Source organism: Coturnix japonica, chromosome 4, assembly GCF_001577835.2.
Source record: "Coturnix japonica isolate 7356 chromosome 4, Coturnix japonica 2.1, whole genome shotgun sequence".
NCBI lineage: Eukaryota > Metazoa > Chordata > Aves > Galliformes > Phasianidae > Coturnix > Coturnix japonica.
The window spans coordinates 50,745,174-50,758,585 of record NC_029519.1 but is presented as its reverse complement, the minus strand read 5'-3'; the positions used below and the strand labels follow the sequence as shown (position 1 = coordinate 50,758,585).

Here is a 13,412-nt window from a genome sequence, read left to right as displayed (position 1 = left end):
GCATGTTCTTCAAACTAAATAGCTTACAGCCTCAAAAACCTCTGCAAAGATTACATATTTACTTCATAAATGTTGAGAATGTCTCGAGTCAAACCCGCACTGGAGGCTAAATATAATCCCATAAATTAAATTAACAAAGAGAGATTTCTGTTAAAAACAGAGAGATTCCTGCACTAAGACCCGCCCTATGCTTTCATCACCACCTTGCTAACATAACCTTTGACTTAAGAATAAATGTTCAAATGAGTAGCCTGGTGAAAAGGTATGAAAAATGAGGCTCCAAGGGGCAAGAACAAGTTTCTTAGAGCAAATATAGGGCAACAGCCTTCATTTCCTGCAAAGCCGAATCTAGAAGAGGAACTGTATACAATCCAAATTTAATGCAGCTTCTGCTACCAAAAAAAAAAATAAAAAAATAAAAAAAATACAGTGGAGCTACTCAAATGAACAGTATGTTGCATATTTTAGTCCTAGCTTCAAGGCTAGCTAAAGACAAGACATAGCTGGGACTATAGCTACCAATGAGTCAACTGCAGCCCCTTGACAGTCATGAGCGAGACTTGTCTGTTACAGTGAGCAAGTGGAGCCTGCCAGACACTTTCCCAGCACACTTAACACCTGCTAGCAAGGTGGGGTATTTCTAGTAAATAGATGAGCAGTTTCTAAAACCAGTCATGAAACAGGTTTGCTCTATAAACACGTGAACTGTGAAAGCACCCCCATAGTATCCAAGCACACAGACTTCTGGCTGGTTTCCTACTGACTGCACATCCATGCTTTAAGCAAAGTAACTGTCACACCACAAGACTACAAAAAAAAAAAAAAAAAAGTGAAAAAAATAAATAAAAGAAAGAAAGAAACTCTGATGCTGAGCTATAATTAGAATCAGACCATGCCATGAGTCACTAAGTGCTGCAGAATCCACTGGAAAGCAGGAAAAAACACTCTGGAAGGAAGAGAAAGTTCAGCACATCAGAGTTCATGTTTCTGCCTTGCTACAGCAGTCATAAGAAGATTAAGGAAGGCACTCAGAACATTACTGAAAGCTTTTGCAGTTCTGTAACAGGTACAGAACTCATTCATTTTATCAAATATTACAAATAAAACACTACTTTCACAATTCCTTCCTTCCAGTTTCTTTGTTCCTTACATACGTATTTTGAAGGCATTCATCTCACTCTCTACCAAGCTCAGCATTAAGACCTCATGATTCTAAGTCTGAAACAATCACTTCAGATGCACCAATTGACCAATAAAGTGCAAGATTTTACAGGCAGCTGCAATCTCATGTGCGTTGTCTGCATCCAAATAGATAGAACATCTAGAGAAAATAGTCCTGAAGCTCATTCTGCTCTTTTTTTTTTTTTCTTGAAAGGCTTCCTGTCTTCCAGATGTTTTCATCATTTTAACAAATTACTTGTATTTTGTCTTCTCTTTATTCGACTCTTTTTGGGCTAGTCTATTCATTAATGTGCAAGAGCAATCTCCACTCTCTTTTGTGGATTATTGAAATCCATTTATATAGAAGCTAGGATTTAAAACAGCAGGCTAGCTTATAAAATTACCAACATATGTCCAGCGGTACTGTCTGTGCATGAACATGTGGATACATCCTAGATTTCAAACTCTCAATCTCTCAACACACCGCTTTGTCCAAAATCCTTCATGCTTTTATTCTAAGCTTTGATAGCAAGCTTGCAATCGCTTAGTTCAATTTAAGCTGCACTTACTAGCTGCTGTAAATGAGAATATGTAGTTGTCACAAATATTTTAATGTTTGTTTTCTTCTTTCTTAGATAGAAAATGACTTCGGGCTTGTGCTTCCTATCTGTTCAAACAGGGTGGTATTTGAGATTGATTGTTGTAACACTCTCTCTGCAGGTGCGTTCCTGCTTGCAGGATGCCTGCCATTGCCATTGAGAATAAAACCTGCTAAAATCAGAGACACTGTCCTGATAAATTATTAGGGTATTTCCAACATGGGCAGCTGTACTCAAAAGTATTAACCCACAGCCTTATTCCTCAGGTACATGAGTGACTAAATGGAAATCAGCCATCTCCTTCTGAGCCTCTGTGCTTACATTTCTTTCCAGAGATAGAAAAGAGAAAGCAAGAAAGGAGTTTTAATCAAACTTACAGGCAGACAAAAGCCAGGGCAAACCAGGAGTCAGTAAATCTAAGTTTCAGATTCAAGGAATGTCGAAGACATTCTGTGCCAATAGAAGAGACTTCTGCCAAATCATTTTATGCAGCAGTTTGGGAAGATCATTCAGCTTTGCCAGGAAAGAAAAGGTTATGAGGCTGAGTCTCTTCTTGCCTAATCAAGCTCTTTTACGTGGAAATTTAGCCACAGCTCATTTTTGAAGCTGCTTCTCTTTCTTCTCTCTCTCCATTGTTATTGTTGTGTTGTTTGATTGCTTTGCTGTTGTTTGTTTGTTGTTTTTTTAATAAACAAAGTCTGCTTTGAAGCTCTCCTTAATTCAATGAGAATTACAGATAACATTCTTCCTGAAGGAAAAATATCTGAAGTTTACCTTGTTGTAGAGCTTGAACTATGAACAAAATATCCTTATAAGCTACATATTGACACCACACAGCTACATGTTCTACACTACAGTGAGGAGCAGATTTGAGAGGCTTTGTGTCAGCATTTAATAAATACTAAGATAAGTAAAAAACACATACTTACCAAACCATGCCTGTTGTTCCCCTTGGACTTCTATAGCCAATCCAAAGTCTGCCAATTTTACTGCTGCTCCCTTGGATTTGCTAGCTAAAAGTAAGTTCTCAGGCTTTATTTGGAAAGAGAAAAAAAGTTGAGATTAAAAAATAAGTAAATATAATTTAGACAGTTTTTTTCTTTTCTTTTTTTTTTTTTTCTTTTGTTTTTGTTTTGTTTGCTTAAGGTGGTCTGGAAAAGAAGAAATACTTTAGAGGAGTGAAAAAGAAATAAAACACCACACATTTTCTCTATAAAAGTTAAAAACTACTTTCCACTCTTACTTGGGAAGAATCACTAGGTCTGTAAACTACCGTCGTGATCCAACATGACAGCAAGAGCACAGACAAAAGTGCAAATCTCCTGGAGATGTACATAAGCTAGAACTGCTGCATGGCACTGCAATAGCTTTGTTTGATATGACAGTTCAGAGAGCCCTAAGAACTCACTACATGGAAAAAGCTGCTGAAAATCCCCAAAGCCCACACATCCTTTGATTCACAGTCTGACCTATGTAGTTAGTAGGATTAAGCATTTCTAACTGTAGACTGTATGCTTTGCATGACAACAATAGCAGCCACATTTTCATATTTATATTTAGAGGGCAGGTGTATTTGCAGTGCAAATCTTTCTACAATAAAACAGCACACCCACATTTGTGCTTGCCAAGAACCTACCACAAGTGACTATTTAAGCCTGGGAAAGTTCCCACTTTGCTTTTTTAGAGCACGTTGGTCACATCTGAAATCAAATGCTTCAGTATACCTCTACAGTTAAAAGGAAAGGACTTAGTAACAGCAGCGCCATTCTAGCCTTCATGAATTATCCTATGAATGTCAGTTAGCAAATGCAGCAAATGCTAATTATCCAAAGATAACTTTGTTCTAGGCCACAATGCTTACCATTGGATTTAAATATATAGTCACATATGTTCTTGCAGGTTCTCTTACCACAGTGAGAGTTTACTTCCTAAAGCAATGGATGATTTTATGTGGTTATGACCTTCAGCAGTTCAAAAGCAGTGCAACGTCTCATTGTCTTGACTAAAAGAGAACTACTGATCTATCAAACCCTTATAATTCAGAACATAAGATTCCATTTGAAATAGTAGTTTTGTGTTCCTTGTTGTTGGTTATTTATTTATTCCACCACACACCTTTATCTGCAGAAGTGCTCTACAAGAAATATCACCACTGCAGGTGAATATTATTCAACACAAGATGAAGCAGATTAACTCCTATGCTGCAAACAACAGCCTTTTGAAGAATGTTGTGTGGGACTATACCCTTAAAAAAAACACAGCTGTCACTTCTGGATGATGAGAGACATACCAGAAAATTATCATGCATGAACTTGGAATGACTGCAAGGACTTGGAAGATGTTAACAGTCCGGTCTGGGCCATTTAGAACCCTGCATGCAATAATGTCACCCTATGTTATTGGGACTGGCTGCAGTCAAGCACGCAGTTTCAGTGCTAACTACTGAAATTACTTACAAATAAATTAACGGGATTTATGCCTCATTTTTTCAAAGGTTTTTATACTCAGAGATTAAGTACTAAATCTCTGCACATTTTTCCTGAAATACAAGTAGAGTTGAGTTGTTATTTTGTTGTTGCCAGTTTTAAGAAACTTTAACTTCCATGGGGAATGCAAGTGAGTTGTAATCAGGTAATTTAACAAAAGCAACAGATTGCCAAGAACTGAAATCCCTTCATGGAAGTGCATTTCTACCATCTGTTAAAGGCAGACTGCCACTAGGAAGTCAGTTTATTCCAGACATAGGATCCACCATCATTCTGACTTACACAAGAGAGCACAACAACAGGCAGCGCAGCAGTTGTGAGAGGCTGCAAATGCTCCACTCTTTTGCCACCATATTCTATTTAAGGATGATTAAATGAAATCTGATTGCTCAACTGTTCAAATCTCCATCATTGTCCCCATCACATCAAGCAGTTTAGGGATTCATGCCAAGCCATAAACATCTTCTATGTGTATTGTTGCTCTGCCCATGGGTCTGGTCTCTGCATCTTCTTTTCTGTACAGGGTGTTCTGCTGGGGTTTTACCAGAGTCTTTCATTTCTCTTTTTTCCCTCTCTCTCTCTTTCTTAATTTTTTTTCTCTCCAATTTGCCAGAAAGGAGCAAGAGAAGAAAGAATGTTCACCGTTTCATGAAGCTTTCACTTTCAGAAATCAAGCTGGGTACTGCAGTTTGGCAGGAACATTTTTTCCTCTTAATGTTACCAATTCATCCTGGATTTGCCAGAATCAGAAATCCACACATTTTGCAACAGCAAACAGCTGGATTTAATGCATTACTGAAGAAAAGGTTATTTCACGTGAGTGTATGAAGGGCTCTAGAAAGCATTCCTTATTGTAGCCTGAAAGCCAGTTTACAAGGCTACGATTCACTTATTTTATTCCTTTCAATGCTAAAAGCATAAAACTATGTGTGCTGTGAGAACAGGAAACTGCTGGATCTGCTGGACAAAATGATGTTTTCTCATTTAAACTTGTTCCATGTTATCTGACTGCCTGCCAACCAAGGGCTACAGCATGGGTAAGGACTTGCCCATGTTGTACAACTGTGACCTGAGGAGATCCACAAGTATAAAACAGATCGAAGATTTAAGTGTCTCTCTGAAATTTATTACTCTCTAAGCTTTCTGACATCTCTAATATTTTACGGTCACAGATGATACGGACCTTTACGAATTCAAACAATAACTCTGACAGTTGTTTACCAGGAATCAGAAGGATGGCAATAAATAAGACAGCATTCTGAGTCCAAAATTATTATTAATGATAACTACCAGAACAGTCCTATCCTGGGAGGAAATTCCTACTTCATGTAACTCATCCAGGAAGGTAAATAAGTGACAGAGAAGCCATGCAAGAAAGAATCAGTGTGTTCCACTGCCTTAGCCTACATGCCACTTTTCTTCTGTAATGGATCTGCTATATCAGATGGTATGCTTCCACCTGCTTTCAAACTGAAATCTTCTTTTACTTGGTATCTTGAAGGCCCACTGTCCAAACCCAGATCTCCTCCTTGTCCACAAGGCTGGTTTCCTACTAGCTGTGAGAGACAGACTTGCCACTGACCTTCCCAGTAAAAGAAAATAATCTTTGATTTCTTTCTATGCCAACCTGTTTTAAATACAGGAAGCAATACTCTCCAGCCATTTGGAAATGTACACAGCTAAGAAAGAGGTAACACTCAGTACAGGAGTTTTCTTTCAAAGGCTTCTATCCCAACACTAAGTATTCATCAGGTAGGAACATCATGGTGGAAATGCCGTAAGAATTCCAGCCTTGTAGAGCAGTTTTATAGTGCACACATCTGTAGGAGAGATGTTTCTGTGCCAGCAGTCTCACAGCAGCTGGCCTTTTCTTACTGATGTGTGTGAAGTGCGAACTGACAGTGTCTGCATTATGCTGATGAGAGAGAGCTCTGGATGCCCCGGAAGCTCTGAAAGACTGTGTATTCAGTACATACACCAAACGCTGGAAAGTAACTACTGATTTCCCTGGAACTGAGCAGATGCCTGTAGACTCAGATGTCCAAGTTCCCTGGTCTCAGCTATGTATTAGCTTGCTACAGGCAAGCCTTTAAGGATTTCCTCCAGTGAGCGCTAGAAGCTCAGTGAAACAACGAAAGCAAAACGGAAAAGGTTTAAATTTCCAGATCTCGCGGCTGTGCGTTAGTTCGCTGTTCTCCGCAGCCACACAGGCAGAGGCTCCGGCTGGGGAGGGCTGGGCGGGGCAGCAGCACTCACCTTGAGGTCGCGATGGACTACGCCCATCTGATGGCAGTGGAGCACAGCCTCCAGGATCTGCTGAATGCAATGACTGCATGCAAACACCAGGGGCGCGTGTTAGTTCCAAGCGTGCACCGGCCGCCCGCACGCCCGCAGCCAGGCGTCGGGGCGGCGGCGAGGGGCAGGCACGGCGGGGCCGTGCGGGACGGGCCGGGGGCGCCGCTCTCCCTCACCGCTCCGCTCGGCTCCGCGCGTACCGCCCCGCGCCGCCCGCCGCTCAGAGCACGACGGCCTCAGGGCCGACCTCCGAGACGAGCATCCCTTGGCTCGCTCTGCTTTCTTTGGCCTTTTTGAGTTTTAAGTCTCCTGCTCAGATGCAAAGTTCTTGCAAAAGCACATGGATTTGGCCAATTTGGTGACATCACAGAAAAGATTAGAGCTCTTTTGTACATTTTCCTGTTCATTAACTAAGGACCCTCTCAGAGGCCTTACAAATAGCAGCCGCTGAGGTAGAAAACATTCGAGGCCAGGTGTTTTAGGTAAATCATTAACTTCTGTCCATCCAATTTTGCCAGCATCACTTGCCTGAGGGTTCGTCATACTCTAAAGCAGCAGTGTGCGACCGGCTGTTCTGCCACTGCAACCCCGGGCTCAGCACAGAGTGGTGTGTCAATCTGCAAGCTGACATACATCACAGCCAACGTTCACCTCCATGGGCGTGCACAGCGATACACGGACAGCCTCAATAAAGTACCAGACACGTTTGACAGCATGGGACAAATCCAGAGCCGTGGGAAGAGACAGGTTTTTGGCAACCATTCCCCCTTGTGCCATGATGTATATTAGGCCTGTAGACTTGCAAACTGGAAAGAGGCGTCATGCATTATTTGTCGGTCTAGCTGTTTGGAGTGAGTAGGATAGGCAAGGGAACATCGCAGCCAACCCACCCCCTGCCCCTGCCCAGCAGAAAGAAACAAAACTCTTATCCATTTGATGGGCACCAGATACTGACCTTCAGGTCTCTGTGAACTATGCCATTTAGATGACAATGATTAACACTTTCTAGAATCTGCTGTATACAATGACTGCAAAGATACAAGGGCAGAATGGAAGGGAGAACATTTTAAAGGCACATAATCACATTAAATACAAAATAAAACTAAACTTAAAAAAATTATAAAGAACAAAAACAGTTTTACATCTCCTGACAGATCTTGGTTGTACACTGAACTGGAACAAAACAATGCTAAAAACTGAGATATTTCCAGCTCTAAAACACTTAAAAAGAAGAAGAAAGGAAAGCAAAACAACAGCAACAACAAAAATGCAAGAACAAAGTCAAAGGGAACAAACCAAAAAAGACATTTAACATGGAACACAGAACACCTGTTAGAATCATTAGATTGTGTTTTCATTCAGCAGCATGGAAACTTTCCCCAGCTTCCAAAAACTGCTACTAGAAAAACAAACTAGAGACAATAAATTACTTGGTGATATCTCTTATATTTGTTGAACATTTTCAAAATGAAGTTAATGTTACACAAGTGCTGAAGCAAGAATATGTTAAAAAACAAAATGATAAATGGGAAACAAAATGAAAGACAGAAAAAAATCAAAACTAAGGAAAAGAAAGGCATTTCTCATTGTGAATCAAATGGTTTCTTAACTACTGTCAGAATAAATAGCTAAGTCATTTTAAAAGGTGGCATGCATTTTCAATATTTAAAAATATTGTCAAGCAATAGTTTAGAAAAGAATCACTCGTGAAATGGAAATCCACATTAACAAATGGAGACAGACTTTTTTTTTTTTTTTGGCTATTTAAACAAGAGAGCACCTATATTTCCATGTCCAGGTTTGCAAGTTTTGGCCAGTGTACAATGCCAAAAAGCACAACTAAAATATTCATCTTTTACAGCGCTGCAACTTTTTCATATATTTTTTCAGCACTACAATAGCTCATAAGTTTTTATGTAAAGATATCTTCGTGGCAGAAGTCACTGACTGTAAGAAATAAACAGTAGCAATGGGCCAAAGATTTGATTTGGTTCATCCAAAATGTTTTGGCCATGGAATTCAGAAGGAATGGTCATAAATCAGTAGCTGGAGTCCAAACCTGAAAACCATTTCTTATGCAAGTAGCTCTCAGCTCACTGAACTAGATTGCTCACATGAGCAAAGACTACTTGCACGAGTAAGGGCTTGCAGGAGCAGACCAATATTAAAATCCTAGGGTATGTGACTAAAAAGTCCATTAACTATTTCTAAAGGCAAACACACATACACAGACATACAGGCACATATGCACTATATATATAAATATATATATACACACAAAAAATATATATATAAAAATATATAAAAATGAACAGGAAATAGAAATTTCATTAATTTGATCAAGTTTTACTAAATACGCAAATGCATACATATATCCAATATATACATATTGCATATTGGAAGGGGCAGTGCATAAGTCTAGAACACACAAAAAAAAAATTACTGCAATTTTAACTTTTAAATCACAATTACCTTAAAACACACAATGACACCATAAAATGGTCTTTGGCATCAATATTATAAACTTTGCCTGAATCACAGCAAGCAAAAATCACTGAAATCTTTAAACATAGGTCATCTTCTTCCACCCCAAGTAAATTACTCATCCTCTTTGCTCTTCTACTGTTATGTTCTGCCATGTTTTGTTCTACATTTTAATGCTTACAATACTGATGTTTCTACCATTCCCCCAGAAATTAGTCAGAGTATTAAACAGAGGAAGCTTCCTAATATTCTGCCTAACTTCTTGTTTGTTCCTTATTATTATTCTAATGGTGTTATTAGGGACACTTAATGTGTACCAGTTATCTGCGAATTCCAAATATAAAGAAATAACTGCTTGTTTAACTGTGCTAAATGTGTATCAGTGGTAGTGTGTGTCTATGAAAGCAGAAAACCATAATGATTCTTCAAATTTAGTATGAAAAAAATTTTCTTTAGAATTTAGTTGTAGGACATTTTTTCCTTTAAAGAAAGCAATCAACCACAAAGTTTAAAATTCATTATTGTGTAGGAATAATTAAGATTTATTATTTTATGAAGGCAACTAGATTCTGAGATGGAAAAATGGCCTGATGTTTTATGCCAGCATGCGAATTATGATAATCTGCCATTTATTCAAGTTTTTCAACAAGCACTTGCAGCAAATTACTAGAGAGTTCAAATTTGAGCTCAGACTATGAGATACACAGTATAATTGCTTACTGATGAAACATGACAAAAATGTTTAAATGTGAAAAGCAAATTAGTACTTCCAGACCTAGAACAAAAATTATATGTAATGTATTCTTTTAAGACCAACATATATTTCAATTTTTAATCAGTAAATATAAGAATCAATGCATCAGATTGCTGAAATGTTATGTCCAGTTTGCAGATGGTAAAGCTGGATAATGTTTTTAGTCCAAATCGCTAGTTTCCAAAGATTTATCAAACTGAGATTTAATTTGAGCTTTTGCAGATGAGTAGACATCACGTACGTTTATCATCACATGGTCTTGAGCTCAGAATCCCAAACTGTGCCTCCTTCCAGGTCTAAGAGTTTTCTAGGAGAAATCCCAAAGTCTCACAGACTTCGCTACTCTAGCTGATGCCAAACACCATGAGATATTTAAGTACCTATGCTGATATTATTAAAGACAACAACAACAAAAAACATGACTTACCTGGCATCTGCTTCACTGTAGTACTCTCTGGCAACTATATCTTCAAACAATTCACCACCAGTGACTCTGTTAGAAAAAGGAAGATGGGAAAGGGGATTCAGAAGAGAAGACATGTATCTTAAATGTAGCTTGACAGAGAGAAGTCAGAGAGGAATAACTGAAATATTTGTACAGAAATTAAAGAGGTTTTGACCTGCAAAGTGAAGGGACTAAACTGGTCGGTTGGACAAATTACATTATTACACGAGGAACAACAGAAGAGCAATCGTAACTGTAAAGTAAAAGCAAAGAGCAGCAATTATATGGTATAAAACAGTTAAGGGTATCAAAAGCAAGCAATAAAACTACATGAATATAAGGGAACTGTCCAGCAAGGAAGACTGTGGCTGAAGTTCAGAACAGTCCACCATAAGCTGAGAACTGCAATGTAAATTAGCTAAGGATCTTTAAAGTGTAGGATGAGGTGTTACACATGTGCCAGATTGGTTTGGCTTTTGTGCTTTGGTTAGAAAAAAGAATTTCTGAGTTGGAGGGAGAACGTCAATAGCAGCAGTATACCTTAATCAGTTAAATGGCATTTGTTTTCATGAAATATTTTCAGTTGTCTTTGTCAAGGATGTTTTAGTGAAACTGTCTCTTACAATAAGTTAGTTAGAGGCATTAGTAGTGCAAAAGAAGTATGAGATAGAGGACAAGTAACAGAGGGAACTGTGTGTGCTTGTGTACTCAGGATTTCACTGTACAACCAATAGTTTAGTAGTAGGAAGTGGCTAAAAAGAAAAAACCTACATGTGTTGTTATAAATGAAAGATGACAGCCCAGAATGAGTCACCAGCAGGATGCTGCCACAGTCTTAGAATGCATTTAAAATAGGGTAACAGCAATATCCCTACAAACAACAGGAAGACCTTTCCTTATATATCATACACAGTTCTGCCATGTTCAGAAATGGGAATCAAAACAGTGTAATGAATGGAAAACTGCTAATAGCCTATCCATTCACTTACTCATCCTGCCAAAGGAAAGTCAGGTTAGCTTGGCAAAACAATATTTAAGAAGGCTAAAAATAAATACTAAAAACAAAAAGTATAAACCATTTTCTCTATAAAATACAGTTTTAAGGAGCAGTATTGGTACAACAGTAAATGAGCATACTGTATCTGTGAATAAATACAAGCTTGAAATTGGGAGAGGTTTATTAGCAATCACATGAACTGGCATAACGAGAATGTTTTAGTTAAAATAGCAGAGACAGCTGCTCTGTTTTTAAGATGAAGATTTATGAGCTTTTAAATAAAATCATTTTAAATTTGTCTGCCTGTATTAACTGGACTAAAAGAAACAAGACCTTTCCAGTACTATACTCTTACTCTCGGGGTTATCCTCTTCTCAGGTAACTACTGACAGGACAGGAGGTAATGGTTCTAAGTTGCACCAGGGGAGGTTCAGGCTGGATACTAAGAAAAATTTCTAGAGTGATGAGGTATTGGAACTGCTATCCAGGGAAATGGTAGAGTCACCATCTCTGCAAGCGTTCAAGAAAAGCAACATGGTTTAGTGGGCAGAGTGGTGCTGATGGTTAGACTAGATGATCTTAGTGGTCTTTTCCAACCTATGATTCTATAATTTTTCTTTTGTGGAATGCAATGGAATACTTTCACAGATAAATGCAAATCTTCATATACTTAAGGTGTTGTGCTGAACTGTTGAAAACTCATGCAAACCTTGCAAATGCACGAAGACAAGTACCTAAACAGTGCATCTCCGAGCAGAATGCATGAGTCAGTCTGATTCATGCTTTCCAAAACCTTGATCCTACTGATAGGCCAACATCAATAGTGGATGATCAGTGTTCATATTTCATGCCTATTTATGAATGTAGTGAACTTTCATATAGCAGCTCATTGTTACCTCAGAATGAAATTCCAAAGTCAAAAGCTGGAGTAAGCTATAAGATGCTTAAAGATTAAAATGCTTAAAAATCTAAACAATGAATGTCTTCATTGAATACAATTAAGACCAATATAATTAGGAAATTAAAAGTGAATAAATTTTGAATATTCAGAACCAAAGCATTCATTTGCAACTTAATATATTAACATTTCCTCATAGATCTCTTACTTAGATGATGACAGAAGTCACCTAGTCAACTGGTAACACAATCCCTTTCTTTGAGAAAGCCAGTTAAGAACTTGTTTTTGCGTTTCCATTTACATTTGAGTTACATCATCGTTTTGGTTTTTTTTTTGGTTTTTTTTTTGAGTTCACAACTTACTGACTTTGGAAGATAATCACTTTTATATAACTATGCTGTTTTGTGCAAAAGTCTGCAATAAAATCTGGAAGAGGTAAAATAGCTGGTTCTATAATTCAAGTTCTCTTTCTTTTTGCCTTCTACCTTCCGGAAACTAAATTTAGTTGCTCTAACACAAAACACTTAATTGATGCATATTTTGACAGTCTTTGATATCTCTGTTCTGCATATATGTTTATTTACCACAGTTCTGGTAAACAATAATAATTCTCACTTTGTGATGAATGAAAAACCAAAGGATTCTTTGATGTTACTCTTCCCAGTCATTTTTGATCCAAGCCAAAAAAGAAAAGCAAAAGTTTAGTCATCAAAGCAAGTTTCGGTTGGATAGAACACCAACCTGATGCTCTTCTAGAGAGAGGTATGCACTCTTATTTGCTGACACGAAACATTTGCTTGGCATTTATAGCCATTATTAAAAAATGAAATAATGAAAGCAAGAACAGAGGAGGGGAATTCAACTGACAAGAAAACAAGTAGTCATGCTATCACTGCTGCCATACATGAAGAATAATTCTCAGAAGATAGCTTAATGACTACAAGAAAGGCAGGTAGTGCAGGAGATACCAGAACATACTTCTGAGACTGGCTCAGAGAAATTTTTCACAGCAGCGTTAGTAACCTTTTATCATTAAACATGAGCAAGCAATTTACCCTTGTAGCAAAACAGAAATCAACTGTATCATACTAAAAATTATGAGTGCCCAGTGCAAAGGAAAACATGAGACCCACATGAGTCCTCCCTTTCGTCATTTGCAGTACACAGCTGATACTGATGTTCTGAATTGAGGGTAAGGGAGGGCAACCAAGATGGTTAGAGTTGGAGCATGAACTGTACAAGGAGTGACTGAGAGAACTATCAAAACGAGAAGTCTTAGAAGAAATCTCACTG

At 38.2% G+C, this 13,412-nt stretch overlaps 1 protein-coding gene across 10 annotated transcripts in view; it reads right to left on the bottom strand.

Moving 5' to 3' along the window:
- The window catches only part of CAMK2D (calcium/calmodulin dependent protein kinase II delta), a 145,834-nt gene that overhangs the window by 43,757 nt on the left and 88,665 nt on the right, over positions 1-13,412 (bottom strand). For 5 of the 10 annotated variants that reach the window (XM_015861973.2, XM_015861971.2, XM_015861975.2 and 2 more), the window contains 3 exons: positions 10,207-10,272; positions 7,497-7,569; positions 2,690-2,792 (listed from right to left, as the gene is read on the bottom strand). In XM_015861973.2, coding sequence (XP_015717459.1) covers positions 2,690-2,792; positions 7,497-7,569; positions 10,207-10,272 — 242 coding nt within the window. Of the gene's footprint in view, positions 1-2,689; positions 2,793-6,502; positions 6,576-7,496; positions 7,570-10,206; positions 10,273-13,412 lie in introns of those variants that run through there. The other 5 variants (XM_015861974.2, XM_032444318.1, XM_015861976.2 and 2 more) reach the window with 2 other exon arrangements.